Raw genomic sequence first — 27,028 nt, forward strand, 5'->3', positions numbered from 1 at the left:
AATCGACCTTGCTGTGGCTCTGGCTCTAGCCCGTTGGGGCATGCCAATTGGGGCTCTGTTTGGCTGTACGCTGCATTATAACGGCACACTGGCATCCGCACTGTCCAACAGTCACATTGCTGCAGATTTTCGCCTGCGCATCCACACACACCGCCTTCAGTACTCCTCGCAAGTAGGCCACCCACGCAGCAACAACAAGGAAGCCCAGCTGCCCAGGCGGGGGATTGGGAGAACAAGACACCAGATGCGCCACAGTTCCGTGCCGGTGACGGAGCGGCATCCGCCTCAGGCAAACGCATAACAGGGCAGAGAAGAGAGACACGGTCTTGCAGGCAAATGGGAGCTACGACGTAGAGCATCCATCCCCCCAGGCTGCCGTATTACTCGTAGTCCGTCTGCTTATCTCGATATACAGTGTGGCATATCGTAATTAAACACGGTATCGGTACGGTTGCCCCACGTCGGCGCCGACCACAAACTGGCACGACAGAAAGGCCGGTGGCAGGTCGCTCCACAGTGGGCGATACCCAGGGTCCATGGCCGCTTCTATTCCCTCAGCACCCGCTACCCCTATTAAAAGCCCGGCGGGTCGTCTCGGAGATGGTGATAGCTTTGCTTGTGTATCGGACTCCGTAAGATAGGAGCAGTCTGTCTTTGCCTTCTGGCCGTTGCATGCGTAAGACGATGCAGCCATCCGTCTGGGCTTGTCAGCTGACGTAGACTTGGACGTCAGCCAAGCAGGCTTCTCTATTTCCCATCAGCGCCTCCGTTGGCTGTGCCGTCCAACCCGACAGCCTTTCTGCAGTTGCATCGTGCTCTCGCCCTCGAGAAGAGCCGCGCAATGTTCGCCCCCCTGAGCGTAGCCGTGAGAGTCCTAGGGCGAAATATAGAGTCCTACGGAGAGTTTAGCATCCCTGGCACGTGGCGGCAAAACGCATAATTGCCTTTGCTCAGATTCCATTTCGCCGTTTGTTTCGCTCATCACGACCCCGTCGACAGATGATTCCAATTTAGCCTTTTATTTGTGTTGCCATATATAGCAGCCGGTTTCTTCATAGCACCCCGAGCCCTAATCAAGGCAGCAGCCAATTCGCCAATCCCTATTACTGAGGAAAGACCGGCATGGCGGGGTATCATAAGATCTCTTGCCGTTTCTATGCGCACCAAACTGAGACAAAGCCCTACAGAGCCCTGATCAAGGGTGCCACGACACCATTCACATGACGTGATGGAGGCGGCAAGATATCTTACCAATCCCAGATGCTATCTCAGCATGTGTTTTGTCAGAGGCAGTGTAGGTTTTGCGTCCTAATCTCACCGTTCCATGACGGTCGAGCTTACGTCGTTTTTACTTTGCCCGTTACGGAAACGGCCGTACGATTGATGACTACACGCTAGTCTATTTTGGGATGGAATATTCCTGAAGCTTCCTGTATGGGAAAGAAGCTTAAGCATCGCGGCGATAAAAAAAATGGATAACAAAAGCGCCCGCCGAAAAGTCAGATCGGTCACATCTGTGAAATATACACACTGCACTGGAACAAGTTCGTACCAGTTGGACGATTAGCCAACAAGAAGCAGGACGCAAGACGCATAGCAATCCGCAAACGCAAAACCGCACACGCAGAACCCCACGCACGAGCCATGGACAAGGGTCTGAACGAGCTTCTCAAATGGAGCATTGAGAACGCCAGCACGACGGCCAACGATCCGCCGGCGGGGCCGCCGACCAACCGTGGCCTCAACACGGATGCCATTAACGCGCTGCTCGGAGGGCCTTCGGACGCCGACCTGATGAAGGCATCCATGGAGGTGATCACGTCGACCGACCCGGACCTGACGCTCGACGACAAGATGGTCGCCTTTGACAATTTTGAGCAGCTGGTCGAGTCGCTCGACAACGCCAACCTGCTCAGCAACCTGGCCCTGTGGCCGCCGCTGCTGGCCGTGCTCGGCAACGACGACCTGCCCGCAGACCTGCGCCGCATGGCCGCCTGGTGTGTCGGCACCGCCGTCCAGAACAACAAGCCGAGCCAAGAGAGCCTCGTGGCCCATGGCGGCATCCCCGCGCTCGTGCGCCTGGCCACTGCTACTGCTGAGCCCGCCGCCGTGCGCCGCAAGGCCGTCTACGCCCTCAGCTCCGCCTGCCGCAACTTCCAGCCGGCCATGGACGTCTGTGTCGAGGCTCTCGTCAGCGACGGTCGCCTCCAGCAGCCCGCCAAGCCGGTCGACGCCCAGAATATGGACGCCGTCGACGAGATCATGGACAGCCTCAAGTCCGAGTTCATGAGCACGTCCGCCACCGCGGCGGCGGCCTGAACGCCCTGTCTGGTCGATCGACTCCTTCTCTTTTTGCATTGGGCGGCGTTACGTGGACCTGAAAAAGCGAAAGCTGGCGTTTGGGCTTGGATTACCCGACAAGGGACGCCAGACATATATAAACACAGAAGCATGGTGACTTGGACGGTAAACTGTCAAGTGGCTTTGGTGTGAGCTGTCTCGTGCGTATCGTATCTTACAGAAAATGTATACCGTATGTAGTATATATATAACACTGCAACCACACGGTACTTTTTTTCGATTCCTTTGTGTGCCTCTTAATCCCGCATCTCGCCGTAGAAGGGGATGCCAAAGGCCTGCAACAGCAGCCGGGCATGTCTGTCAGACTTGGCCGACGTCTCGACGAAGACGCGGAAGCCAGGCAGCATTTTCCCGGGGTACATCTAGCGAGGTTAGCGAGGGTAGGAAGGACAGAGGACACTAAGAACACGAGAAAAAAACGCACCGAGTAGTTGACCTCGATCTCGGGGAAGAGCGCGACGTCTTCGGGGCGGAAGCCCCAGGCCAGGTTGCCGACGCTGTCGCCGGTGCTACCCTTGATGCCCTTCCAGTCCTTGATGCGGGGGAAGACGAGGTGGATGCACTTGTCGAGGAACTCGTAGGCAGCATTGCCGTGCACGGTGACCTTGAGGCCGGCCTGCTGGCCCTTGATGATGCCCCATTGAGCGACGTTGTGCTTGACCGTGGTGACCTCGGGCACGACGCCGGTGATGGACTGGATGACCGAGCGGGCCACCACAAGCCGGTCCTTCTCCTTGACGGCCAGCGGGACAAAGGCCGCGAGCGTGACCGATCGCACCGTGGGGATGTTGTTGAACGAGATCGGCCGCTCGAGCGGCCGCAGCACCGGCTCGCCGCGGGGGGCTCGCCGGGACCGGTTCTTGTGGTACGGCGACGATCCATCCCAAGCGCGCAGCCGGTCCGGCGTCGGCTCCTTGCCCGTGCCCGGCGGTGTGTGCGTGTAGGCCAGCGTCATCAGATCGGCCGCCACCGTCGAGTGGAACGTCTCCTTCAGCCGCGGCAAGTTGAACGGCCCCGGCTGGAAGTCGCGCGCCACCGGGTCGGACGACGGCGGCGCTTGCACCGGATGCAGCGGGCCACGGTCGTACTTGGGCGGGTGGAACTGGTATCTAGAAGCAACAAAAACGTCGGGGGTCAGCAGCGCCCTCATTCTTTTTCGTTTCGCTCGACGCACCGTCCGCCCGGCAGCCGGGACTTTCGCTGCAGCGCACGATCCCGCGGGCTCGGGATCTTGACGTCCGCCGGCAGCTGTGGCGTCAGAAAGGACGAATCCTTCTCGAGATCGGCAAAGGCCGGCTCGGCTGGCAATGCCGCCTGGTTCGAGGCGCATCGGAACAGACACGGCGCCGCCTGTGGCCGCGCTACTATGCGGGACGGCCGCGCAGGGCGCGTTGTGCGGACAAGCCCACGTATGCTTGTCATGGCTGCGGACTGGACAAATGCTCAGACCACAATAGCAGGTTATAGATCGGCGTGTTGGACGGCTTCTGTGTCGCTACACCTGGTTTTCTCCCACCCAAAGCTCTCGATGAAAATTGTCACAAAAATGTGCAGCTAACAGAAGCTAAGCACGTGCCGCGCGCTTCAGGACAATCAGTGTCACCTGACCTGACTGGACAACTCGAACTTCAGATCAGAACGGGCAGGAGCGAGAGTGCAATCATATACTTTTATTTTCTGACTGTGTCGAGAAGATCTTCTTGCGTTGTATGTAGACTGCGATTTTCCTGTTCAAATGGTGAAGATACACTGAGTGAAACGACGTTCTTGCAGTCAAAGTCAACAGGACGGGAGAAACGAAACAAAAAGCAAGGTCAAACCTGAGTTCTCGGCTGTGCTGCGATTGTGCAGAATCTCCTTCCCGCCTCAACGGGATGTGTTTGCAGCTGTACGTTGAAGACAGGCCAGACGTGCATGTCACAAGTGTGCTGGCGGCAGCGCGCCACTAAGGATCCGATCCTCTGTCTTATTAGTGGCCGCTCCCCCTGCTGTGTCTTATTTCTGTTTGTTTCAACCGCCTCGCGCACGCATGCGATCCAACCCAGCTCAGGCCCGAAACGGAATCGCGCCTAGTGTCGATGTTGATGCTGCAGCGCTCTCAAGGTGCCCTTCGACATTTTCCCTCTTCATCTCGGGTCTTTCTCCATCTTCCCGCCATGGCTGCCCAATTCGCAGTCCAGCCTGCAAACCGGTTCAGTGGCCAGAGCCAGCCCGTGAAACGGCCAAAGGCAAGAAGCGCGCGCGGAGACCGGGCTGTCCTCATCGTTGCGCCGGCCGAGAGAGACTAACACGCCCAGGAATTCACGTGCTTCTCGTACGACGACAACCATGAGCTCCATCTGGACGATCGGTCGCTGCGCTGGTACTATCCGCCGTTGCTCAATGCAGACCTGTCGCGCGGCTTTGACCAGTTTGACAAGCACGACGACTCGGCCGACGAGCACCTGGACAGCCTGCTCAAGGCGATCGCTGCGCACGAGCAGAAGACCGGCGTCAAGACTGACGCACAGGTCGTGACGTGGCGCGGCATGATGACCAAGGTCTTGTCTCCTGTGGACAGATGGACGGGACGAGACCGGCCAGCCTTTACTGACGCCGTGGCAGATCATGGCAGCACCGTTTGATGACCGAGACGGGTAAGATCCACAGTGTCTGCTGTTGGGCTGTGATCTGAACTGACGTGTGCGGCCAGGTTCGAGATGAACGCGACCCTGTATCAGGTTTGTCCTGCCCATACGAGAGATGCATGTGTGTATAGCCGCCCTAACCATACGCCGGCTTTCTGAGAGCAGGGCTGCATGTACGTCTGCTTCTACCAGGACCCATCTCGTCCTCTGTCGTGTCTCTCCTGACCCCACCTTCCTTCTGCGGCTACAGATTCATCGAAGAGAACCATGCCTATAAGGCGGCATCACGACGAGAGCAAGAAGCGCGCCAGAATAGGCGGCCACCACGAGCGAATCCGAACCAGCCGTGGTTCCCGCCCGACGTCATGTCCTTTTGGGGTCTGTCGTCTTGCTGCTGTTGTCTATCTGCCCCTGACTGACGCCCGACAGGCTACAAATTCGAGACCCTGGCCACGATTCCTACTCCCTGGGGCGAGACTAGCCGTGACTATATCGAGAGCCGCGATGATCTCCGCGTCAGCAACAAGGCCGAGTACTGCTCTGTCGTGCGCACCGGCGTCGGCTCGACCGTCTTGTGTCTTGGAGGCGAGGTGGATGCGGGTGCGTGCTGTCGACCCATTCCCTTTCCCTGAACTGACCTGACATCCTCCAGTCTGGGACTCCAAGCCGGAAAAGGACGGCGCGCCCATCCGCTGGGTCGAGCTCAAGACCAGCCAGGACATCCTCACCGACCGCGACATGAAGGCCTTTGAGCGCAAGCTGCTCAAGTTCTGGATCCAGTCCTTCCTGCTCGGCGTGCCCAAGATCGTCGTCGGCTTCCGCGACCGCGCCGGCCGTCTGCGCCGGCTCGAGGAGATCGAGACCACCACCATCCCCGACACCATCCGCGCCCGTGGCCACGCCGCCTGGGACGGCAACACCTGCATCAACTTTGCCGCCGCCTTTCTGGCCTGGCTGCCCACCGCCATGTGCACCGGTGATGGCGACGGCGACGGTGTCTGGCGCATCCGCCGACGGCCTGGCGCTCCGAGAATTGAGGTCTTCCGCGTCGAGGAGACCGGCCACGGCCGTATCCTGCCCGACGACTTTCTCAACTGGCGCATCAAGCTGGCACTCAGTGGCACCGGCACTGCCTGATGCCCGACCAGGGCGGAAAACAGAGCAGCAGCACATGATACTACAGTTTCGCGATTGTTTTATGGCTCGGAACACTCAAATTAGCCAGTCTGTCTCCCTAGTTATCAGTCAAGTAATATATCTCCCGTATCAAATGCAACCTCCCTCAAAACGCCTACAACCGCTATGCCAGACCCAGACAAAACACGAAGAAGCAGCAGAACGGTCGGACGACCGACTGTGCGTCGTCTGTTTTCTGCATGCTTCCCCGCCTAACAACACCCCCCTTCTACTCGAGTCGCAACCAAAAAAGACAGTATAAAAGAAACCTTGCTAAGTATCCTTCTCCTGTGACTTTTGACCAGGATCCGAATCTTCCCTCATATATCACATCTTACACACAATATACCATCCTTCATCGTAGAGGGGGCCGCTCTCAGTCGCCACCATCTAGACAGCTGGCCAACGCTTGCGCAGCCCTTCAGCCCATCGTTTGTACAGGACATCCGAAAGCTGCTTTGAGTGTTGCATTCCCGGCAGCGGCTCCTGTCCTGGGAACTTGGCCTGCAGCAGTGCCTTTTCCATGTCGCGAAGGACGTCGGCCCGATCTTTCTCCGATGCGTTGTCAGCCTGTCCGTCGACTGTCGCAATACTGCCGTTGCGCCGTTTGTGCACCTTCAACAAATGAGGGTTAGCCTGGCTGAGTAACAGCTTCGATGGTGAGGTTGGGTTCTGGCCGTTGCCCTTCAAAACCACCGTGCCCTGTGGAGTTCCGTCCATCGGAACCTTGACCACATGTTGTTGCTGCTGAGGCAAATATGCATTGCTTAGTTTTGCGTCTGCTGAGATGCCAGACGCAATGCTCCGCATCATGTGGTACGCTCCTTCAGGGTCAACATCGTCAAGAAGTGCTAGCGCTTCCGATAGTTTGGCGAGTGCTTCCCGCTTTTGCATAGTGGACGTCTGTGCATGGAGCTCATTCAGAGTGGGATCAACGACTTTCGCCAACAGGCGATGACCGAGAGCCGCCTCCTTGCTGGAATGCTCAACCGTGTTAGTGCTGGCTTGTGGTGCCCGCGGCGGTCGATTCTCGTCAGCTGTCCGGTCGTCGAACACCGATTCAGAAGAACCCATCTGGCTGGACGTGGACCCGTCGGATGGCACACGGCGGAATAGACGCATAGTCGAACCGGTGTTGCCAAAAGACATGTCCGGCTGCAGCGGTCGTTTAGGGGGGCCAGCGAGCGAAGCGCGTAGCGATCCGTTTGCAGCACCAGACGGCATTTTCCGGGCCGTCGCTAGTCGCACAGTTCCCATTCCAGGAGATGCGGGCTGCAAAGGACCGTCCTTAACGTCGAGCTTCCGCATCAGGTCTTCGGTGGCGTGCAAAGCCGACGTCCGCCGGTTACGCATAGTTCTCCTTGGGGGTACTGGCACCACTGACTTGACCGTGTCGAAGACCCACTCATCGGACTCGTCCTTCGGTGTGAGGCTGTGAAGCGTCTCCTGGTAATAAACCGGATGAGAGATGCGTTGCTGGCTGGCATCGAAGCGGCGCCTGCGCTCGACAAGCTCCTGCAGCGACTCAACCTTACCTGCCGAGCGGATGAAGCGATGTCTGAGCAATTCTTTAGCCGAAGGCCGCCGGTCTGCGTCCTTGACCAAACACTGGGCAACAAAGTCTTTGAAGTCTCTGCTGAAGTTGCCCTCCAGCCGAGGCGGTGGGTTCTTTGGGATCTGAAGGAGCACCTTCATAGGGTGCACTTTGCCGTGAGGCGGCTCGCCGAGGACGAGCTCTATAGCGGTGATGCCCAGCGACCAGATATCAGCACGGAAGTCATAGCCAGCCTGCTGGATGACTTCGGGTGCCATCCAGAAGGGAGTCCCGACGAAAGTATTGCGGATGGATTTCAGATCGGTCAGCTGGGCTGCAACGCCAAAGTCAGCCAGCTTGACTTTGCCAGATTCCGATAGGAGAACGTTGGCAGCCTTGATGTCGCGGTGGATCTTGCCCTCGTTGTGGAGGTAGTCGAGGCCGCGCAGCAGCTCGCGGCACACGATGGCAACATGGCCTTCAGAAAAGTTGCCGGGCTTCAAAAGGTCCAAACAGGAACCCCCGCCAAGAAACTCCATAACAATCCATAGCTTGTGTCCGTGCAGAAAGCTGGCTCGGTACTGTGTGACGTAGGGACTGGCGCAGGTGCTGAGAACTGAGATCTCTTGTTGAATTTCCTGGATGTCGTCGTCGCTCGACTCAAGATCAATCTGTGAGCAGAGAGAGGGCTGTCAGAGGCTGCACATGGGCACACAAACGTCCGCCAAACCTACAAGCTTGAGGGCGACAGTCTCTCCGGTAGCTCTGTCGAGCGCCTTGTACACAACACCAAAACTTCCGCCTGTACAGAGAGAATGTTAGATGCCGTAAAGAGCCTTGCTATCGGCCGGGGAGGGGAACTGACGCCCAAGCTCTTCCAGGGGCTGGTAGTGGTTTGCGATACTCTCCGCCATTGCGCTTATGCCCGGCCACAGAGGATCTTCTGCAGCTAGTTTGATAAGAGCGAGGACGTGCAGATTGGTCTCCGGGATATGTGTCCTGCCGTGACCGGGGGGCTGTCGTAAGCTGGCTGATGTCAACAATTGGAGCTGTCCAGAGCCAGGGAGAGAAAAGTGACTAAATCGTCAAGCGCAGAGGGAAACGGAATCAAAAGGGCACCGAGACAGAAAGGCAGCGAAAGTTGAAGCATGAAGGAAGGAGAGGAAGTAGATGGCTTGATTGCCTGTTCTGGCCGTCCAGATAAGAACTACAGCTTTGTTTAGAGCTTGGGCCGGCTGTCCGGGCAACGGAGGTTAGCTCTTGAATGGCGTGTTAGACGTGCCGCGATGAAGCTAGCCGATCGAGTGTGTTGGAGGTCGTAGCGCCACGGTTCGATGTCGCGGCCTGGAGCCACGAAGACAGAGACACGAGTCGAAGCTGGACGGAGAGACTGCGAGAAGGAGTGGGAGAGCGATTGCAGTGTTTTCTGGTAAGACGAAGGCAACGGGGCAGGCAGTCGGTTCAAGTACAAAGTACGAGTACTCGTAGGTCGCTCCTGCCCGTTGCTCAGCGCCTGTTTAGTGGGCTTGGTGCGTGCCAGCGCCAGCGGGAGTGGTGCGGCAGGAGCCACTAATGGGGTAGACGTCGTATGCGGCCGCTCCGCTAATCGACGAGTAGACCGGCCGCTCGCATGGTGGTTTCCGCAATAGGAAACCTGTTTACACACTGTTTGGGTCAGGAACAGACGGCGGCTGGCTGGCCCTGTCAGCTCGTCACATTCGGAGTAGCTCAGCGGTGCCACTCGATTAGAGTAGAGATTCGTCTTCGGAGCTTTGTCTTCCAAGATACGATGCTGCTCCGAATCTAGCAGGCGCGTGTCATTGCGCACCCGGAGGGAAGGCACGCACCAACACAATGGTCCTGTCTTCCACAAAGAGCATCACAGGTTACATCTGCAGCTTCCAGACAACGCTCTCATCGTCGTGCCTGGCGAGATTGCATCCGTCATGCTGCATGTCTGTGAGATGTATGCATATGTAACATACATAGCTCTGCACTTTATTGTCTGATGCACGCCGCCTTTCATACCGTTCCATTGCACCTCCCAAGCGGCTCACACAGCAACCACCCTGGAGATGGAAGCTAGCAGAGACCACGTCCCAGCTGCAGACAATGAACACCCCAGCCACAGACTACCGCAAGAAGGTCATGGGCGTCCTGTTGTCGTGCGTCGCGAGCTGGTCGCTGGCGTCTTGCCAGCTGAGATCAGCGCCGTTGCTGGGCAACGTGTCAAGAAATAATGCACTGCATCCCAGCCCTGTTCCCCCATAACAAAACCCACTAACGCCTCTTTTACTTAGCATGCCAGCCAATTGCCAAGTCGTTTCGCCCCGACCTCTCTGCTATTGTTTCTCGGGGCCGTCACCGACTCCCACCTCAAAATTCTGAGGCGGTATATCGACTTCGAACTGGAGCTCGACACTTTGCATCATTTCACGAGGTTACGACACGGCAAAAGCATATTCTCGGCATTTCGGGGGACATTATCGAGTTTCGAGCACCGCAGGGTCACATACCGCCACCGCCATGACGGTGTTAGCACCTCCACCGCTCCCCAAGCGGTTTCCATGCTGGTGCAGAGCAGTCTACTCGTGGGGAGGAGAGGTTTGTCCGCCCCATTCATTGTCTGCTTGGGCTCGCACACACGCTCTGGCGGGGTGTGAGAAGGCTAACCGTCGGGCCACAGTCGAAGCGCGATCTCGGGTTTATGGAGGGCGACCTGATCGAGTGTCTCAATGCGGGAGACGGCAGCTGGTGGACCGGACGACTACGTCGAGACCGCCGGATGGTGGGTGCCTTTCCCTCGAACTTCGTCGAGCTGCTCCCAGACGACTTCCGGCCGGTGACACGATCGGTCAGCCCGCTTCCGGCTAGCAGCACGTCGGGCCCGAAGAGCGCGCCGCAAAAGTCGAGGACGTTCCGGAAACCGTTCGAGGCCTACGCCAAAGCTCCTCACTACACAACGGCAAAACAGCCAGAGACATATCGACCAGGAACTGTACGCGCCAGAGAACCCCCAAACAGTGCTGCTGGTCCAGGCCGGGGCCGTGGACGGATAGACGGCACCGATCCCAACCACAACCACAACCCGGCCCCGTCTCAGGCAACATACGGCCAGCGGGCACCATCACCTGCTCCTCCTCCTGCCGCGAGCTACAGAGCTCCATCACCAGCTCCGCCTCCAGCTGCAAGCTATCGGGCACCTTCGCCCGCTCCACCCATGGCCAACTACAGATCTCCATCCCCTGCTCCACCCATGAGCTACAGAGCTGCCTCGCCTGCTCCGCCCATGGCGAGCTATCGGGCAGCCTCCCCGGCTCCCCCTCCAGCTGCAGGCTACCGTGCCCCATCGCCTGCACCTTCATACGCAAACTACCCCATGAGAGCTCCTTCGCCTGCTGCTCGGCCGCCGAGTGTCTACGGGATCCGTACCGCATCACCCGCCCCTCCCAGAGCAGCTGCCTATGGGTCTAGAGCTCCGTCACCAGCTCCTCCTCCGGCAGCTAGCTACGACTACAGAGCGGCGTCTCCTGCGCCCCCTGGCCACTACCACTCGCACTCGCTGCCGCTGGAGCAGTCTTATTACGGCGCACCCTCCGATCAGCAGTACGACCAGCAGATGCAGCCCCATCATCGCCAGCTCTCGCCGGCACCACCCATACATGCGTCTTACCAGGAGCCACCAGAGAAGGTGTACCAGCCCTACCGTTCTGGTGCCGACTTGGCCGATGCCCCTCCTCCTCCGCCTCCGCCACATCGACATGTCATGGGCCGCAACGGGTCGAATGGTTCCTATGGTGAATCCGTCGGCGGGCTTGAAAGACATGGATCCAACATGTCCTATATGAGTCATCGGTCCGGTGGCTATCAGACACCGCGTGGGCCCTCTCCAGGTCCGCTCTCGCCTGGCGGCGAGTCTGGCTTTACCCCGTCGCCGTTGCGCGAGGCGATGGATGGCGTAATGGAGCAGCTCGGAGTCCTTGGCATGTCCAGAGAGGAGGAGGAGTCCAGAGCAGCAGAAGCCGCGGCGTTTGACCCGTGGTCTCCAGCGTCGTTCGACACGGTCCACCGGAGTTCCCGAAAGCAGCAACTGCAACAGCAGCAACAGCAACAGCGCGAGCGCGGAGACCAGATCAGACGTCCATTGTCTACCATGGGCATTCCTGTCGACGAGGGCTATGAGACCTACAGCGGCAGTGCGCTTTCGTCACACGACGTGGCAGGCAGCGGTGGGTATCAGGATGACGATCAGCCACTGCCACAGCTGAGCAATTACGTGGAGCGCATGGAGTCGCGGCTGCGTAGCATGCACGAACAGAAGCAGTCGGTGACGCCCTTCGACGATGGTGAGTCGGATGCGCCGCCGCCACCGTCAAAGGGCGGCATGTACGAGCGGCCAAAATCGTCCATGTCGATTCTCTCGACGGATCCGAGGCTGCGGCATCAGCGGTCCGCATACGATGTCGGTCGTCAGATGCTCGGGCGCACGCTCACGACCAAGACCAACGCGACGAACACATCTGTAAGCACACGCAGCACAGCTACCAACAGCAGCTCGAACACGCAGAGCACAGATCGCAGTCTGATGAGCGGGGTGTCGGCCGGGGAGATCAGCGCAACCAGCGCGGGAAGTCTGGCGCGGAAGAACCGAAGCCGGGCGCAGAGCGCACTGAACATAGCCGACTGGGACAGCGACCGGCCTGCATCTCCGTTCACGGGGGTGACCTACCACAGCAGCCACGCGTCGGACTATCCACGATCGAGGTCACAGCTGGGAAAGCGCGGTGCTGACGACATGCCCGGACTTGGCGAGCTATCGGGGCTCGGCGGACTGACGCAGCCCAAGTCGGTGAAGAAGACTGGGTTTTTCAAGAAAATTGTCGAGTCCGCCAAGGCCGGCGTGGCTAGTAGTCGCGGCAGTATCGCGATGACAGGCTTTGGCGGCAGTACTGGGGTCGTGGTGGGCGGCATCGCACATGGGCAGAACCACAGCAGCACCGGGATTCCGGCGAGCGGGCTCGCACGCGACTCGGGACGCGAGATAGGTGGTGGTGGCGGCAATAGCAGCAGCAGCAGCGCAGACTGGGTGCAGGTGCGGCGCGACGTCAACCGATCGAACTCGATGAGCCGCAACGAGCGAAACGAGATGCGAGACCGCTGCCAAATGCTCGACTACCCGGCAATGGACCCGGTGGACGAGCTATACGGGACGATCCAGGGTGACGAGGGGGTGGACGGTATGCCGGTACTGCAGCCGATCGACTATGGCGGACTCAACCTCGGACAGGTGGACAAGAACTCGCGGTTCATCAGCAACCTACCACCGACGACGACAGCTATCACGGTGGCGACGATGTATGTGTGCCGGCCATACCGCAGCGACGTGCAGCGGCTGCGGGCAATCTTCACGTGGGTGGCGGAAAAGATCTCGTGGGAGGAAGAGTACGAGGGGACCGGGGCGGTGGACACGCGGCGGGTGCTGCAAACGAAGCGAGGGTGCGCGCGGGAGTACGCGGTGCTCGTGATGGAGATGTGCATGGCAGCCGGACTGCTGTGCGAGGTGGTCCGGGGCTACCTCAAGGCGCCGGGCGACCTGCCGGAGTTGGGAATCATGCCACGATCGAACCACTGGTGGAACACGGTGGTGGTGGACGGGGAGTGGCGAATAATGGACTGCTGCGTGGCGAGCCCGTCGTTTCCACGACGGGGACAATATTCGAGCGGCACCAGCAGCGGAACGACAGCAGATGGGTGGTGGTTCCTGTCGCGGCCGAGCGAGGCGTGCTACACGCACATCCCTGAACATCACGAGCAGCAGCACTTGTGTCCAGCAGTGGCGCACGAGGTGCTGCTAAATCTGCCGTGTGCAGGACCGCCGTACTTCCGGAATGGACTGCGGCTGGCGGATTTCAACACGGCGCTGGTGCGGATCGAAGACCTGGAGATGGTACAGCTGCGGGTGGAAGTGCCAGAGGAAGTGGAGTTGGCAGCGGAGGTAGAGGTGCGGTCGCTGGCGCGGGACGCCGACGGCGATTTCTTTGAGAGCGGCGAGGTGGTGCGCAAGCGGGCACTGGCGCAGGCGGACTGGGTGGGCGGTTCGAAGCGGTACACGATCAAGGCGTTGCTGCCGGGCGAAGAGGGCACGGGGGTGCTGCGAGTGTATGCAGGACGGCGAGGGCTGATGCACAGCGTCAAGGACATTCCACACCCGCTGGCGTTCGCGTTGCCGGTGGTGCATACGGGCGACAACCCGGCCTACGACTTTGTGATGCGGCATCCGACACCACATGCGCAGCGACACGACATTTACGTGGTGCAGCCGCAGTGCCAACGGCTGGCGCTGAACAACACGTTTGTGTTTGCGATCCGGCAGCATCCGAGCTCGCTGGGAGCGACGACGACACCGACGCCGGGAAGCACAAGTGGACGGATGGGGGCGGCGTCGCCGGTGCCGTTTGCGCGGCCAAATTCGGCGATGAGCATCCTCTCGAGCGTGGCGGGTGGCGGTGGGACGGCGGGCAGCGTGGCGAGCAGCAGCAGCAGCGCGACAGGGCCGGCGATTGTGGGCAAGAAACCGGCAAAGCTGGCGATCCAGACGCCGGGCGGCAAGATTCTGCGGCTGATGCGCAAGGAAGACCGGCGGGGTGGCGGTGGCGGGATGGGACTGGGGATGGGGATAGGCATCGGTGGGCGGGCAGCGATGGTCAGCAGTGACGACGAGGCCAGCGATGGCGGCACGTGGGAGACGATCATTAAGTGCAGCGAGCGGGGAGTGTGGCGGGGACTGGTGTTGGCAGACCGGACGGCACGATGGTGTGTGTTTGCGGAATGGGTGTGCCAGTAGGGGAGGTGAGGGGAGGTGAGGGGAGGTGAGAGGAGGTGAGGGGAGGTGAGAGGAGGGGAGGGGAGGGGAGGGGGAGGGGAGGTGAAAGGGGAAGTGAGAGGGAAAGTGAGAGGGAAAGTGAGAGGGAGGAGGTGAGAGGGGAAGAGAAGAGACGGGAAAAGAGACAGGAAAAGAGAGGGGGAAAGATGAGGAGAAAGAGGTGAGGAGAAAGAGGCGAGGAGAGAAGAGAAGAGGGAAGAGGTGAGGTGAGAAGAGGACAAAGTTGAGGAGGATGTGAAGGATAAGTGAAGGGAGCGAGGATATTATTCAACTGAGATGAGGAGACGACAAAGACGAGAACACCTCACGAACAAACGACACGGAGTTGGGCGTCCCACATGGCCAAACCAAAGGGGCCAACGGTCGGAAAAGGGGACCAGGGTCGGAAAACTGGACCTGGACGATCGAGACAGGTCAGCATTGGCATTCTGGCGTTTTGTTTTTGGGCGTGGGCATTTGGACTATCTGGCGCATCGGGACTTGAGCTTGAGCGGGATTGGACCGGATATGATGTACGATACGTTTACGTTTTGCTATCTGCGCTGCAATGTGAGAGGAGTTTGATGTTCCGGGCGAAAACATGCGTTGATTCGGGGGCAGTGTTGGGGTGCAAGGTTGGTGCAAGGTTGGTGGTGCAGGGTTGGAGATCCAGGATGCGGAATTCAGGATCGAGCGATTAAGGTTCTTGGGCGAACGACGGACAGTCGACGGGACACTAGTCGGCCTTCATTGCAGAGGGCTTCGGCCTTGCTGCGCCAGGCAGTCGTGCCATCGTCCGAGCTTCGTCCGTAAGTGCGCACGTGCTTACAGCGTGGCGTGGTAGAGGCATTTTGCGTGTTGTTGAGCGGGAGGTTGAGCATGTGGCATGAATGTTGTCGTGCGACTAGGCGACAGAAAGGTAGACAGAGAGGCCTATAGCTAGCTCAACCCATCCGATCGAGGACCTGGGACTCGACCGGCAGCGGATATCGGCAGCCGGAGCGGGCGAGACGGGCTTCTAGCCAGGAAAGGTGGCCAGGAATGGTGGCTGTAGAGGATGAGGAGGTCAGGATGGAAGAAACGGAAAATGCCCAGCACATGGATGTCAAGCCAGCACGTGAACATCCGGGCTAGTCCATCCACACCATCACCACGTCGTCCAGGCCATGTGCGAAGAGCGGGTGGTGGAGGGAGGGGGAGGGGAGGAGGGGGTTGAGGAGATGGTGTGGATGTCGGAAGAGGGAGAGTTGCGTGTGAACAGGTGTGGAAGGAAGGGCAGCAGAAAAGAGGGCGAGTGCGTGTTAGTGTTGTTTCGGGCGCTTCTGCTGGTCATATCCTCCGGAACTGGAGACGGAACCGCAGCCATACACATAGTCCAGGCTCTTGCTATCGTCTCGCACAACACAACACAGCTTACCGGATGCAGCGGCCGCACCGAGGCAGACCAGACGGCGCGCTTGTCGGCTGTCTGCCGGCCGCCATGGCGACAAGGAAGCAGGCTGCTGGCTTCACATCAAGGAGATGGTGGGAGCATCTAGGAAAACACTTGCATCACCATTACGAATGCAGCCGGCGGCGTTAGTCGGCCGCCGCTAGTCCGATTGGGAAAGAGCCCGTCTCCGCCAGCCAATGGGAGTGTGGGCAACTTACAAGAGGCTGCGGCCGGCTGTCTCGTGTCTCGACAGATGTGTCGCCGGGGTCCAGGCGTCGTAATGGTAAGCAAGGCTCGATCGCCGTCGGGCGTATATGGGCTGGCTGCTGCGGTCCGGTCGAGCAAGACGTCAACAGGCTTGCCAGCATAGTCGACACAGAATGGCAGAGCTGAGCGATACGCTATCGATCGTGGAGACAGCAAAGACGACCGCGCTCGAGGACCTTTTGACGTCCAACCTGCCGTCTGAGGAGGGGCTCCGCTGATGCCTGTGTGCGGTAGGGGCGTTTTTGTGTCTCTTCTGCATGTTTGGTTTTCAGAAAGCGTGAGTGTAAGGCCTACACTGTATTTATCATTTCCATTTTCCTCGTCTTTATGTTCCTCATTCTTATATAGCCCTCCTCCCTCATTAAGCTCCCCAGTATCAATCTCTTCCAAAAGTCCTGCCAGACGGCGTTCTCCGCCACTATTCTTCCCCGATATCTCCTGGATATTCACCGTCCAGCTCGATCTCATGTGGGCTACTGGGCGTTGGACTTTGCCCTGATGTCTCTGATCGAGCAGGTCTTTTTATCCCGCTTGTCCCTTCTCTCTCATCTCTCTCCTAGTGCCACATCCGTCTTGGGCCGGACCATCCCCTTCAACCAACCGACCATTTTGGTGACTTCAACGTCATCACCCTCTGCAGCTTCGCCACGGCCTCGCTGTCCTTGCCTCCCTCGGCCAGCGCTTCGGCACCTGGAAGGTGTGGGTTGTGGCACGTATAAAGATGTGCATGCGGATGGCTGATTTGTACAACTTTGAGTCTATATTGTACGAGCCTACCAATCGCTGAATCTAAACGCACTTTTCTCGCATCTGCAAGTCTTACAAATGCTTCAACACGATACCCATGCACAACACCGGGCAACAAGGCTCCGTCGCTACGACGACTCGTGCACAGAGTAACCCAGGGACGGCCCGCTCGTCTCCTAAGCCTTAGTCGCTGTCCAGAAACGTTTCCAGTCCCGAACAGGCCGGTCAGAGCCCCTGTCACTGTTTGGCGCTTGCAGCCGACACCCCTTTCTCCTGCAGTGTCTTGTCGTGTCGGCGGTTACCATGTTCCTCCAGACGCCCTCACTGTTGCCTCTCGCGTCCCTCTTGTGTTTTTTTCCCTTTTTTGTTCCCTCCTGCTGGGCCCGGCGCCAAATCGAGCCGATGGTCGGCCTGGGACCCCACCGACAGTGCCTCGCTGGCCTGCAGCACGGACGAATCAGCAGCTGCAGCCATGCTGGCGCCATAGCCGCGTCCTGATGGCAGAACTGTGGGCCATGCTCTCCCATCCGGACAGCCCTGGCAGCGCGAGCTCCGCCTTGGCATGCCGGGTTCTGCCCTGTTCTCTTGCGCGCGCGCGCGCAGCAATGTGACAGGTAAAGTGTATTTTGGCCGTAGCTCGCTTGGCGGGAAGTGGCCGATAGCCCGGGAGAAAAAGAGCTCACGGAAGGATGCTGGGCACGAAGTATCGGAATATGTGCAAGCTGAGGAACGGCGGTGGCAGGCCGGTGGCAAGTGGTGCCACATGTTCGTACGAGAAAGCGCACAATACCTTGGCAGAGTAAGACAGCGGCAAGCGTTGCCTCTAGATAGATTCCCTGCTTGGCAATGCTCGCAGACAAAACTCGCGCGGATATCCACACTTCTTGCACCAGCTCGCCGTATCATGTAGGATGTCGATCAACGGGAGAGGCAACTAGTATTAAAAATCACAAAGAGACGCCTGCGAACTGGGAAAAACAAACACAGGGAAATTGGCCGGCGACGATTCGCCTCTGCCTTGTCTCTGGCTCGTCATGCGGGCCCAAGCAGCCCAACGGCGCACAGTACTCTGCACTGTGTGTCTTCTTCAGCCGGAACAGCTCCGGACGTTTTTGTATAACCGCTTGTTCTGCATATGTGCGAGTATTCCCCCCGTGTCTCCTTATGCATCGTCCGACCTGCTCCATACCTGTATACTGTGCACACATACACACCGTACATGTAGCTGCCCTCTTTTACGAGGACGAAATGCCGGTGGCGGGAAGAGAATGGGTTTCGGGTGGGGGTGTCTGAAACGCAGCTACAGAGTATTCGCAGCTGGCCTAGGGCCTACGATGCAAGATACGAGTCCGATTACCAAGCACGGCCGCGGGCACGGACACGGACATGGAGCTAGGAAGCGTGGCAGAAGGACGACTGGTCAGGCAGAAGGGAACATCGCGTCGGGCTCTCGTCCCAGCAGACGGGGAGAGGAGGTGAGAAGGATGGAAGAAGGGAGGGAAAGAGAAAAAAGAAAAAGATCAGCAAAAAGGAAAGAGACGAGCCAGATCGGACTGCAGACACCTGGAGCTCCGCCCGTGGAGATTGCATGGCCGCACGACCGCACGACCGCGTGCTGGAGACAGTCGAAGCACCTGAGCATCGCAAGTTGAGACCAGGGCTGCCGTGGCGACGCATCCGGAGAGCTGGTCGCTCTGCAGCACACACTCTGTAGCAGGAGCCGTGCACTCGCGGCTGGCTGGCCGAGCCCCCAGTGCAAGTGCCGGCTCTGAGCTCTTCGCGCTGGCTGCCAGCATCACGCTTTCCACCATCTTCGCGTAGCTTCAACGGCAGTCTCGTCGCTTCATAGCAGGCCGCTCTCGCCTCCGATTACGAATAGAGGCCCACCTGTCATTCCAGGCGCCACCACGCTGCCAGGCCCTAGCTGGTTAGCACCACACGCGCCGCAACAGCGCCAACATACTTAGTATCCCGCTATTCGTAATGCTGTCCTGCTATAACCCGGCCTGCCTTCCCTGCCCGTTTTTTATTTTTATTTTTTAAACCTAATCTTTTTTTCCCGCCTCCCCCCCCAAAACTCGCCTGCTGGGACTAACCTACTCCGTTGCACCCTTTCCGTTTTGGCTTCCTTTTTCGTTCCCTCACTTTTCGCTCTCCTCTCCTTCTCTCTCTTCCTCTCTTCCTCTCTTCCTCTCTCTGCATCCCACATCGTCTCCTTCACGCTGCATCTCCGTCATCTGCACCCATTCCCGGGAGAGTGACAGCATCCGCCCGAAGCCTCACTATTCTCCCGTCCTATCCTGACACGCCTCCTTTTCCGCCCTTGTCCGTGCCGTGGCTCCTCTCTTCTTCAATCTCCCGTGACCGATAGCCATTGCCATCAATTGCAACGCTCTCTCGACCCAAGCGGCCATATCCGACACATATCCGACATTCTTCCTCCCAACCACAACCACCGCCGCCCACTCCTCAACCGACTTTTCCTCCCTGCCTGCATCTTGGTCTCCATCGCCTGCGAGCCATCAAACTCTCGCAAGCCATGCAATCGTTGTTGCACTGAAAGAGCCATCCGGGACTCGCCCACGCCACGCCGTTCTATCTGCACCACCAGACGTCTATCTACACGACCACACACAACGCGAGACACTTCTCTCCCTATCGCTCGCCCCCTCCCGACCTCACCTTCAAAGTGTTCCGACCGGTCTCCTGCTTAGCAGAACGGTTCCATCACACATTACAAAAACAACTCAAAAAAGAGGAGTTTTGCTGAGGAACGTGCGAAATTACTCTTCAACTCGCCATCGCCTAATCTCCCTTCCCTCCTTTTTTTCCATCTACCCTTGCCGCCTCCGATCGGCACCCGCCTCCTGAAAACTCATCGCCTCACATCTGCAGCCGCCACCCGGCCGCCTCTACATTCTTACTTTTTGATTGCCGAGCAGGCTGTCCTGACGGGAACGCGAAAGCGGTAGAGCCATTGGCCTTCGGACCACACCTTATTTTAATTCTCTTTTTTTACCCATTTTTTCCCGGCTCTGCGCCTTTCTTCTTTGTCCTTGCTTCCTATCCACACAACGAGGACACGCCTTCTCCCATCCTGCCATCCCGACCCGTTGACGACGTCTCGCGTGCCGCCGGCCTCCCGTGAAGATGAGGGAGGTCAATTTTAGCATCCCCAACGTCAACAAGGCGTCGGTGGGCATCACGACGGCCCTCTACGACCGCCGTGCCCTCGATTGCACGTCGACGTTGCCGCTCATCAATTCGCTCAACCACCTCGCCTATCTCACAACGTCGTCGGCCCGGATACGGGACATCCTGACCGTCGATGGCGGCATCGAGCGCCTGGTCTGCATCCTCAAGCAGGGCCGCAGCCGAGACATGATGGACATGTGGAAGTGGAACCTGGCCTTTCAGTGCGTTGTCAACATTGGCGTGCGCGGCACTGAGGCGGTGCGGACGAGAGTGGTCGAGGCCGACATGGTGCCAGTCATTGCCACCATTCTCGACAACTACATCAAGGTGATCGAGAAATGCCGCGAGCGAGCCGAGGAGGCCAAGCAGCGACAGGCCCGTGACCACCAGGGCCATCACCGCGTCAAGGACCTGCGGATCGGCAGCAAGTCCTCATCCTTTGCCAATCGAGCCAGCAGCGGCCGCTTCGAGATCGACCAGCACCGCGCCTTCCGTCGCCAGGCCCCGCCGCCGTCCATTGACGTGTCGGCTGCCCTGGTCGGCCTCTCCGTCCCGGCTCCTGTCGACCCAACCGTGCCGGGACCCAGCTCCAGCACTGTTTTGTCAGCAGACAACGGCAGCACCGCTAGCAGCAACGCGAGCAGCGCTAGCAACGCCGATAATGACGCCACGCCTACCATGTCTCAGTTCCATATCACATCGCCTCCGGTGCCCATTCCTGTGCCAACTGCTCTCCTGTCTGGCCAGATGGCCCTGGGCTCGCCGTCTTCGCACTCGTCGCATACCCAGATGACCGACCGTGCTCCCATTCCCATCCTTCCTCGCCAGAACCAGCAGCACAGCCATCACCATCATCACCATCATCATCATGCCACCAGCGCTCCGGGCCCTTCGACCAGCTCCCTGTCGACGTCGTTGCCCTCGTCGTCCGCAGCCATGGATGAGGCCGTGTTAGCCTCTGCTACTGCTGCCTCCAACGCTGTCAATGCGTCGACGAGACACACCATCTCCTCGCCTTTCCAGAACGGCATCCAGCCGCTGGCTTCCGTCGTGTCAGCCACTGCCGAGAATGGCGGCGAGCAGGCGTATGCCCGGACGATCCGCGACGCCGACCGCTTTGCGGCGCGCCTGGGACTCACCGTCACGTCGCAGCCCGCCTCGCCGACCACGCCGCTGCCACCGCCGCAGCTCCGGTCGCCGACCGTCCGACCAACGTCGCTGCTCGCCCCGACGGGCCGGTCTCGCAGACGTCCGTCCATCCGGCACCAGAGCTCGACGACGTCTGGCGAAGCTGACGACATCAACGCGGAGAGCGTGCAGTCGGACGAGACACCAGACACGGACATGTCGGGCACCGGCAACATCCAGCCGGCGGTGGACATCCAGGACATCGCCATGGAGGAGTCGGAGAGCATCCTGGGCGCGACAGGCATCGAGCTGACCACGCCGACGGTCTCGGAGACGCAGGAAACTGGCACGTTCAACATCACACACCGTGCGCCCATCGACGGCGGCAGCATCATCAACGCACCGACAACGACGACGACGCCGGTGCCGGCAATCGGGCTCTCGCCGAACCGACCGGCCATGGCGGCGGCGCAGCAGCCGATCATGCCGAACGCGAGCGTACCGCGCTACCTTGTGGAGCGACAGCTGACGGCTAACCCGTACATCATCGCGGCCATGCCGCGGGAAGAAGACGTGCTGATGTCGCTGCAGCTGCTCGCGTACGTGTCCAAGTACTGCAACCTGCGGACATACTTCCAGAAGAGCCACTTGGTGCCTCGGCTTAAGATCGGCAAGGAGCTCCAGCTGCTGGACGGCGACGATCTGTCGAGCATAGACTCGGTGGGCTTCGCGGCGCTGATGGACGAGGACGACGACCAGGAGGAGGAGGAGGAAGAATACCTGCTGCCCAACGACCTGAACATCTTCCCACTAGTGGAGAAGTTTACGGTGCGCTACCACAGCACCGACATGCAGTACTGGGCGGGCGTGGTGATGCGGAACCTGTGCCGCAAGGACGACACCCGGGGCGGCATCCGCCAGTGTGCCTACTACCAGTGCGGGAAGTGGGAGGAGTTCACGCGGCAGTTTGCCAAGTGCCGCCGCTGCCGGAGGACAAAGTACTGCAGCAAGGAGTGCCAGAAGAGTGCGTGGGCCTTCCACCGTCACTGGTGTGTTGCCGCGTCGCAGTAGCTGCGAACGGTCGACCTTCCGCCCAGAACGAATGGCGGTTTCATCTTCTGGCTTCGGCGTCGGCCGTCCTGACGAGCCGAGCTTGGGCCTGCAAAAACCAAAAAGAGCATTTGAGCGATCGGCGTCTCTGGTGTGATACCACGGTGTTTTTTGTGTGCTTTTTTTTATCATTATTAAACCTACCTGATTACTCTTCATTCTACCTAGCATTGGCTGCCGAATTTTGTTCACATTTTCCAACCCTCATGTGCAGGGTGACGACATTGTTGGGTGCTTTTGCCTGTCTTGTTTACGATGCTGGGAGGCGACGTTCTTTGGGTCGGGCAGACTTTCTGGTCAGGATGGCCGCAGTCCGGCTCGCGGTGTTGCACATATAGCATCAGCAGCGATGATTCTGCCGAGCATCACGTCTCGGCCTCTGCACGACCTCTACACAGTCAACACGCGAACGACTCGGAAGAAAAAGGAACCCGAACGACAAACACTCTTGCCTCTTGACAAACGAATACCCTGTGTGTTTTTTTTCGACAATCTGTCTACCTTTTCTTTTGTCTTTTACTTGCTGCTTGCATGCACGCTGCTCTAGTCATCCTGTCACCAGGAAACGATGCTTTTGCTTTTGTTGTTGCTGCAGCGGTACCACTGCATCTCTGTCCGAGCCGACATTCTCTCCTGGCTCCCTGCTTTTCTCATGTCATTACAAATCATATGCTCCCCGCGTTCTTGTTGCAGATTATTCCCCCCATTCTCTATCCGGGGCCATGGCCATAGGCGTGTATTGACGCAATTATGCAAAGAATGCAAAACGATTCACGAAGGCTTTCCCAATCTTCTCTTCTGCAAGCCGGTGGTGATCATGTATCTGGCCCCATGCTGAGGGCGCTCGACAGCACGGATGCTGTATGGTTGTAGATATAGACAAAACGCGGCGTGGATGCGGGAATACGGCATGTATCGATTGTAGTGTTAGAATATGGATATTGTATCGAGACCCTGACAGACGTATGCTATGGTAGAGAGGCAAATGACGACACCACGATTCTTTTGATAACAGCAGCCACAATCCAAAACACACTGGGCCTGATTGATTGTATACAGCAGCGCAAGCACAGACAGCAAGAAGAGACCAGTCGATGATGACGAATAATGACATAAAAGCGACCAAACCGACAGAATGCTCTACCGCCGTCCGCCTGCTGCCTGTCGCCGCGCCTTGCCCGGCCGCTGAGCCTTGAAGGCGCTGCCGCCGCTCTTCATGCGCCGAGCGTTGAAGCCGCTGAGGTCGCCGGACGACTGGGCGTCGCCGGACTTGCCGTGCCGTTTCTTGCCGCCGAAGCCGTACTTTTCGTTCTTCTTCTGGCGTTTGGCGTTGGGCTGTGGCGGGCCGCCGCTGCGGCCGCCGTCGCGACCACGCTTGAGGCTGCCGGGGGCCGACGAGGCGCCGCGCTTGGCGCCGATCTCGGTGTCGACGGCGACGTCAAACAGGTCGGCCTCGTGGGTGTTGGTCGCGCCATTCTCGGACCGTTCTGGCGGGTTAGCGCGGTTAGCAGACCATCGAGACAGAGGACCGACCGGGACACTCACTCCGCTTCAGCGTCTTGATCTTCTCGAGCGTGTCCTTCTTCGCCTTGGCGCGCTCCTGCATCTTGGCCACCTGGACCTGCTTGCCAAACTTTTTGAGGTCGCGCTGGCGCCGGGCCTCGGCCGAGGCCTTCTGGGCGGACGCAGCCTCGACCAGACGCGCCCGCACCTGCTGCATGTGCTCGTCGTCCTTGACCATCTCGGCAAAGTAGTCGGCCGGCCGCGAAAAGGGCACGCCCTCGACACGGAGCAGCCGGCGTGCCGCCACGGCCGCATCGCGGCTCTGCCGGTACAGCTGCAGCTCGCGCGCGACGTCGTCCTGGATGTCGGCTATCGAGGCCGCCGTCGGCTCCGACAACGGCACCACCGACTGGTGCGTGCTAAAGGGCACGCTCTTGTCGGTCGGCACGCGGATCCGCACCAGCGCCGCCGTCAGCGCTGCCGCGTTGTTGATCGTCTGTCGCCGTTGGACCGCCAGCCCCGCGCGCTCCTCCTCGTCCAGGTCCGACCACGAGACCTCCTCGTCCTCGCCCGCATCGTCGTCCTCTTCTTCGTCTTCTTCGCCATCCTCTTCCTCCTCTTCCTCTTCATCCTCATCCTCGGCCTTTTTGGAAACCTTCTTGGTCGCCTTGGCCACCTTAGTCACCTTGGCAGCCTTCTCTTTCCGGGTCGCTGCTGGTGTCGGTGATGCGGCTGCCTTGACCCGCACAATCTTTGCCTCCATCTCGACATCCGAGTCTGACTCGTCCGAATCGTCCACGGCAGCAATAAAGTCGGCCTGCAAAAGAGTTGGTCAGTATCCCATATCCCATAGCCTGTTTCATCTGCCCAGCTGCAGAGACAGAACTACTTACTCCTAGCCGGTCCTCGTCCTCATCCCCGGCATCGCTCTCCTCCGCCTCCTCCTCCTCGTCCTCCCATTCGTCTGTCGCATCCTTCTTCGACACGCTGCCAGCTCCTCCCTTCTTTGTCTTCTCCTTCACACCCTGCTTGTATCTCTTCTTTTCCCTCAACTTCTTGAAATCCACACCCTTCTCGGCCGCCAATGCCGCTCTCAATGCGCTTCGTCCCATCGTAGTGGTGGTGTCTGAGTATGAAAGCTGCGTTCTGTTGGCAGCTTGTCGTAGGCTGGCACCTCTCGTAACTCTGCAATCTCCGTCCTCTTTTTTTTTCTACCTGGAAATTTTCTTTTTCTGCCACACTATGCTTGGAGATGGATCCATAAGTTCTCACCGCCTGTACGCATTAGGAGATCCAAAAGGTCACTATCGTCACGTGCCAACTTACACGACTGCCATGCCAAGTATGATCGGAATTTCAACCAGACCGCCCACACGCGATCTTAAAGTAGAAGCTGTGCCTCCATTTCTAAATTTTGATATGGTTTTTTCCAAGATAAGAAGCTTTACTGCAATCCTCCACTACAACTTCTTATTGGTTAGAAGCGAAAAGCTGCAACTCGTCCATAAGCTGCGGTACTTGTAATCACGGCTGTCAATCAATTAATCATAGATTTTGTGTAGGATCCCAAATGCATGTATTCAACTATCTGAATGGTCCACAAATGGCATCCGTAACCTCCTCCCTTAAACCTTTCTTGTCTCCACCAGACAAAGATGGCCAGAAAATATTGACACAGCAAATGGAAAGAACCCAGTGTGCGTATACACAGCAGGCCATGATAGTAAAATGTTTCGTACTCCTGGTGCTTTCGTTCCCACCTCTTATGGGATCGTCCGATCAGAATGGTTGGCCATTCCACTCAGAAGAGATCACAGAATAAGCAAGAACCAGACACCAGTAGGATGAAGCGAATAAACCGAAGGCAAGTGAGAGTTGTGAGTACTGTGTAAAGTATACCAAATGAGGTTGCCGGTGTGTGGAGAAAATCGATTTTGTCAAATGAGTTCCTCCGTTGGCGAGAAAAGAAAGATGAGCGAGAAGAGATCAGTGATTCAGGAGATGGGTCGATATGTCGTCTTGTGATGATTTTTCTGTCAAGGATAGGTATCCTACTGGTAGAGGAGGGTAGAGAGAGCTGGAAAGACAAGGGGAGCCCAATCCTCGCTATTGGGGTGCATTGCTGTGGATTGTAGTCTGTGACATGGTTGTTTTGCCTCTCTCGAGCTTCTCCTCTCATCATCTCAAGCAAGTTGCCTCAAGAGTAGGCAACTTACATGACGACGCAGTAACCGCCACCAATGAGGCCGTCACCGCCGGCGCTGGCCTTCACCGTCTGGACGTTCTTGACAAAGCTGGGCTGCATTTTGAAAGTTGGGGGGGTTGGTTTTCTTTGGAAAGTTGTTGAAGATGATTGATTGAATGTGAAGATGATAGCGCGGGTGAGGAGAAAAAAAGCTGGGAGGAATGTGGGAAGGACCTGGACCTTTTATAGACAATTTCGGTGCTGTTGACTGCTGGGGGGTATGAGATTACCGATCGCGGCCAGAGAAGATTGAGGCAGACGTCATGCAATGCGGAGAGACAGTAGAGGCAGAGAGGGGGTGCTTATCGAGAGAAAGACCGGTCAAAGAGATGTCGAGTAAGAAAGACAGCTCAAAGGAAGTCCCACAGAGGCGTGTTCACGAGTGATGGCGAGTTTTCTCTTGGCTTCCGGCTTCGTCTTGTCCTGTCTTTCACGCGGTAAGAACAATCGTAAGAAGCAATGCGTGCAATGAACAGGCAGCAGAGACCGCAACGGCCGCTTTCGTTCTTTCGTTCGGGCCTGCCTCGGCGGACACGCACATGTGCGAGCATTGGACAGTGGGGCACGCAAGATAAATTGTGACACGAAGCCGAATGCAGGAGTCTGGATGGCCGGCCATCGTCCCTGGACTCGAGGCAGCGAATGAGGAAGCGGAACCGAAAGATAGCAGCAAGGATCGTGTCCTGATGCAGTTCAATATTGGGTGGACGTCCTTGTCCATGTTTACGATTGTCCCTTGCCGGTAGTATTGTTCTTATCTGCCTCAAAGCATGATCCATGATCACTCGAGCGGGTTCCGTTCACATGCTTCTGATCGGAGAAACCACTTTGCTGTTTGTCT

General features: G+C 58.3%; 8 protein-coding genes across 8 annotated transcripts; 4 read left to right on the forward strand and 4 right to left on the reverse strand.

Annotated features, from left to right (window-relative positions):
* Positions 1–1,644: 1,644 nt before the first annotated feature.
* On the forward strand, positions 1,645–2,319 carry CMQ_304 (hsp70 nucleotide exchange factor; the record flags this gene model as incomplete). The annotated part of the gene is made up of 1 exon (XM_014313926.1): positions 1,645–2,319. The coding sequence occupies one exon, from the start codon at positions 1,645–1,647 to the stop codon at positions 2,317–2,319; it is 675 nt and encodes a 224-aa protein (XP_014169401.1).
* Positions 2,320–2,597: 278 nt separating this feature from the next.
* On the reverse strand, positions 2,598–3,783 carry CMQ_94 (50S ribosomal subunit; the record flags this gene model as incomplete). The annotated part of the gene is made up of 3 exons (XM_014314033.1): positions 2,598–2,723; positions 2,786–3,470; positions 3,536–3,783. The coding sequence occupies 3 exons, from the start codon at positions 3,781–3,783 to the stop codon at positions 2,598–2,600; spliced, it is 1,059 nt and encodes a 352-aa protein (XP_014169508.1).
* Positions 3,784–4,517: 734 nt separating this feature from the next.
* On the forward strand, positions 4,518–6,125 carry CMQ_251 (dhp1-interacting protein; the record flags this gene model as incomplete). The annotated part of the gene is made up of 8 exons (XM_014313873.1): positions 4,518–4,589; positions 4,659–4,901; positions 4,966–4,997; positions 5,054–5,081; positions 5,154–5,161; positions 5,239–5,366; positions 5,418–5,588; positions 5,641–6,125. 8 exons carry the CDS (start codon positions 4,518–4,520, stop codon positions 6,123–6,125), a joined length of 1,167 nt encoding a protein of 388 aa, XP_014169348.1.
* A 429-nt stretch (positions 6,126–6,554) lies between these two features.
* CMQ_178 (mst3-like protein) lies at positions 6,555–8,612 on the reverse strand (the record flags this gene model as incomplete). The annotated part of the gene is made up of 3 exons (XM_014313800.1): positions 6,555–8,369; positions 8,433–8,500; positions 8,564–8,612. 3 exons carry the CDS (start codon positions 8,610–8,612, stop codon positions 6,555–6,557), a joined length of 1,932 nt encoding a protein of 643 aa, XP_014169275.1.
* Positions 8,613–9,810: 1,198 nt separating this feature from the next.
* On the forward strand, positions 9,811–16,477 carry CMQ_156 (sh3 domain containing protein; the record flags this gene model as incomplete). The annotated part of the gene is made up of 6 exons (XM_014313778.1): positions 9,811–9,924; positions 10,385–14,511; positions 14,907–15,093; positions 15,301–15,369; positions 15,724–15,860; positions 16,372–16,477. 6 exons carry the CDS (start codon positions 9,811–9,813, stop codon positions 16,475–16,477), a joined length of 4,740 nt encoding a protein of 1,579 aa, XP_014169253.1.
* An 850-nt stretch (positions 16,478–17,327) lies between these two features.
* Positions 17,328–17,771, reverse strand: CMQ_274 (uncharacterized protein; the record flags this gene model as incomplete). The annotated part of the gene is made up of 1 exon (XM_014313896.1): positions 17,328–17,771. One exon carries the CDS (start codon positions 17,769–17,771, stop codon positions 17,328–17,330), a length of 444 nt encoding a protein of 147 aa, XP_014169371.1.
* A 2,385-nt stretch (positions 17,772–20,156) lies between these two features.
* CMQ_11 (mynd domain containing protein) lies at positions 20,157–22,400 on the forward strand (the record flags this gene model as incomplete). Its single annotated transcript, XM_014313950.1, has 1 exon — positions 20,157–22,400. The coding sequence occupies one exon, from the start codon at positions 20,157–20,159 to the stop codon at positions 22,398–22,400; it is 2,244 nt and encodes a 747-aa protein (XP_014169425.1).
* A 1,179-nt stretch (positions 22,401–23,579) lies between these two features.
* On the reverse strand, positions 23,580–26,247 carry CMQ_56 (rRNA processing protein; the record flags this gene model as incomplete). Its single annotated transcript, XM_014313995.1, has 4 exons — positions 23,580–23,926; positions 23,985–24,759; positions 24,836–25,088; positions 26,159–26,247. 4 exons carry the CDS (start codon positions 26,245–26,247, stop codon positions 23,580–23,582), a joined length of 1,464 nt encoding a protein of 487 aa, XP_014169470.1.
* Positions 26,248–27,028: the final 781 nt, after the last annotated feature.

This window comes from Grosmannia clavigera (assembly GCF_000143105.1).
Source record: "Grosmannia clavigera kw1407 unplaced genomic scaffold GCSC_179, whole genome shotgun sequence".
Lineage (NCBI taxonomy): Eukaryota > Fungi > Ascomycota > Sordariomycetes > Ophiostomatales > Ophiostomataceae > Leptographium > Leptographium clavigerum.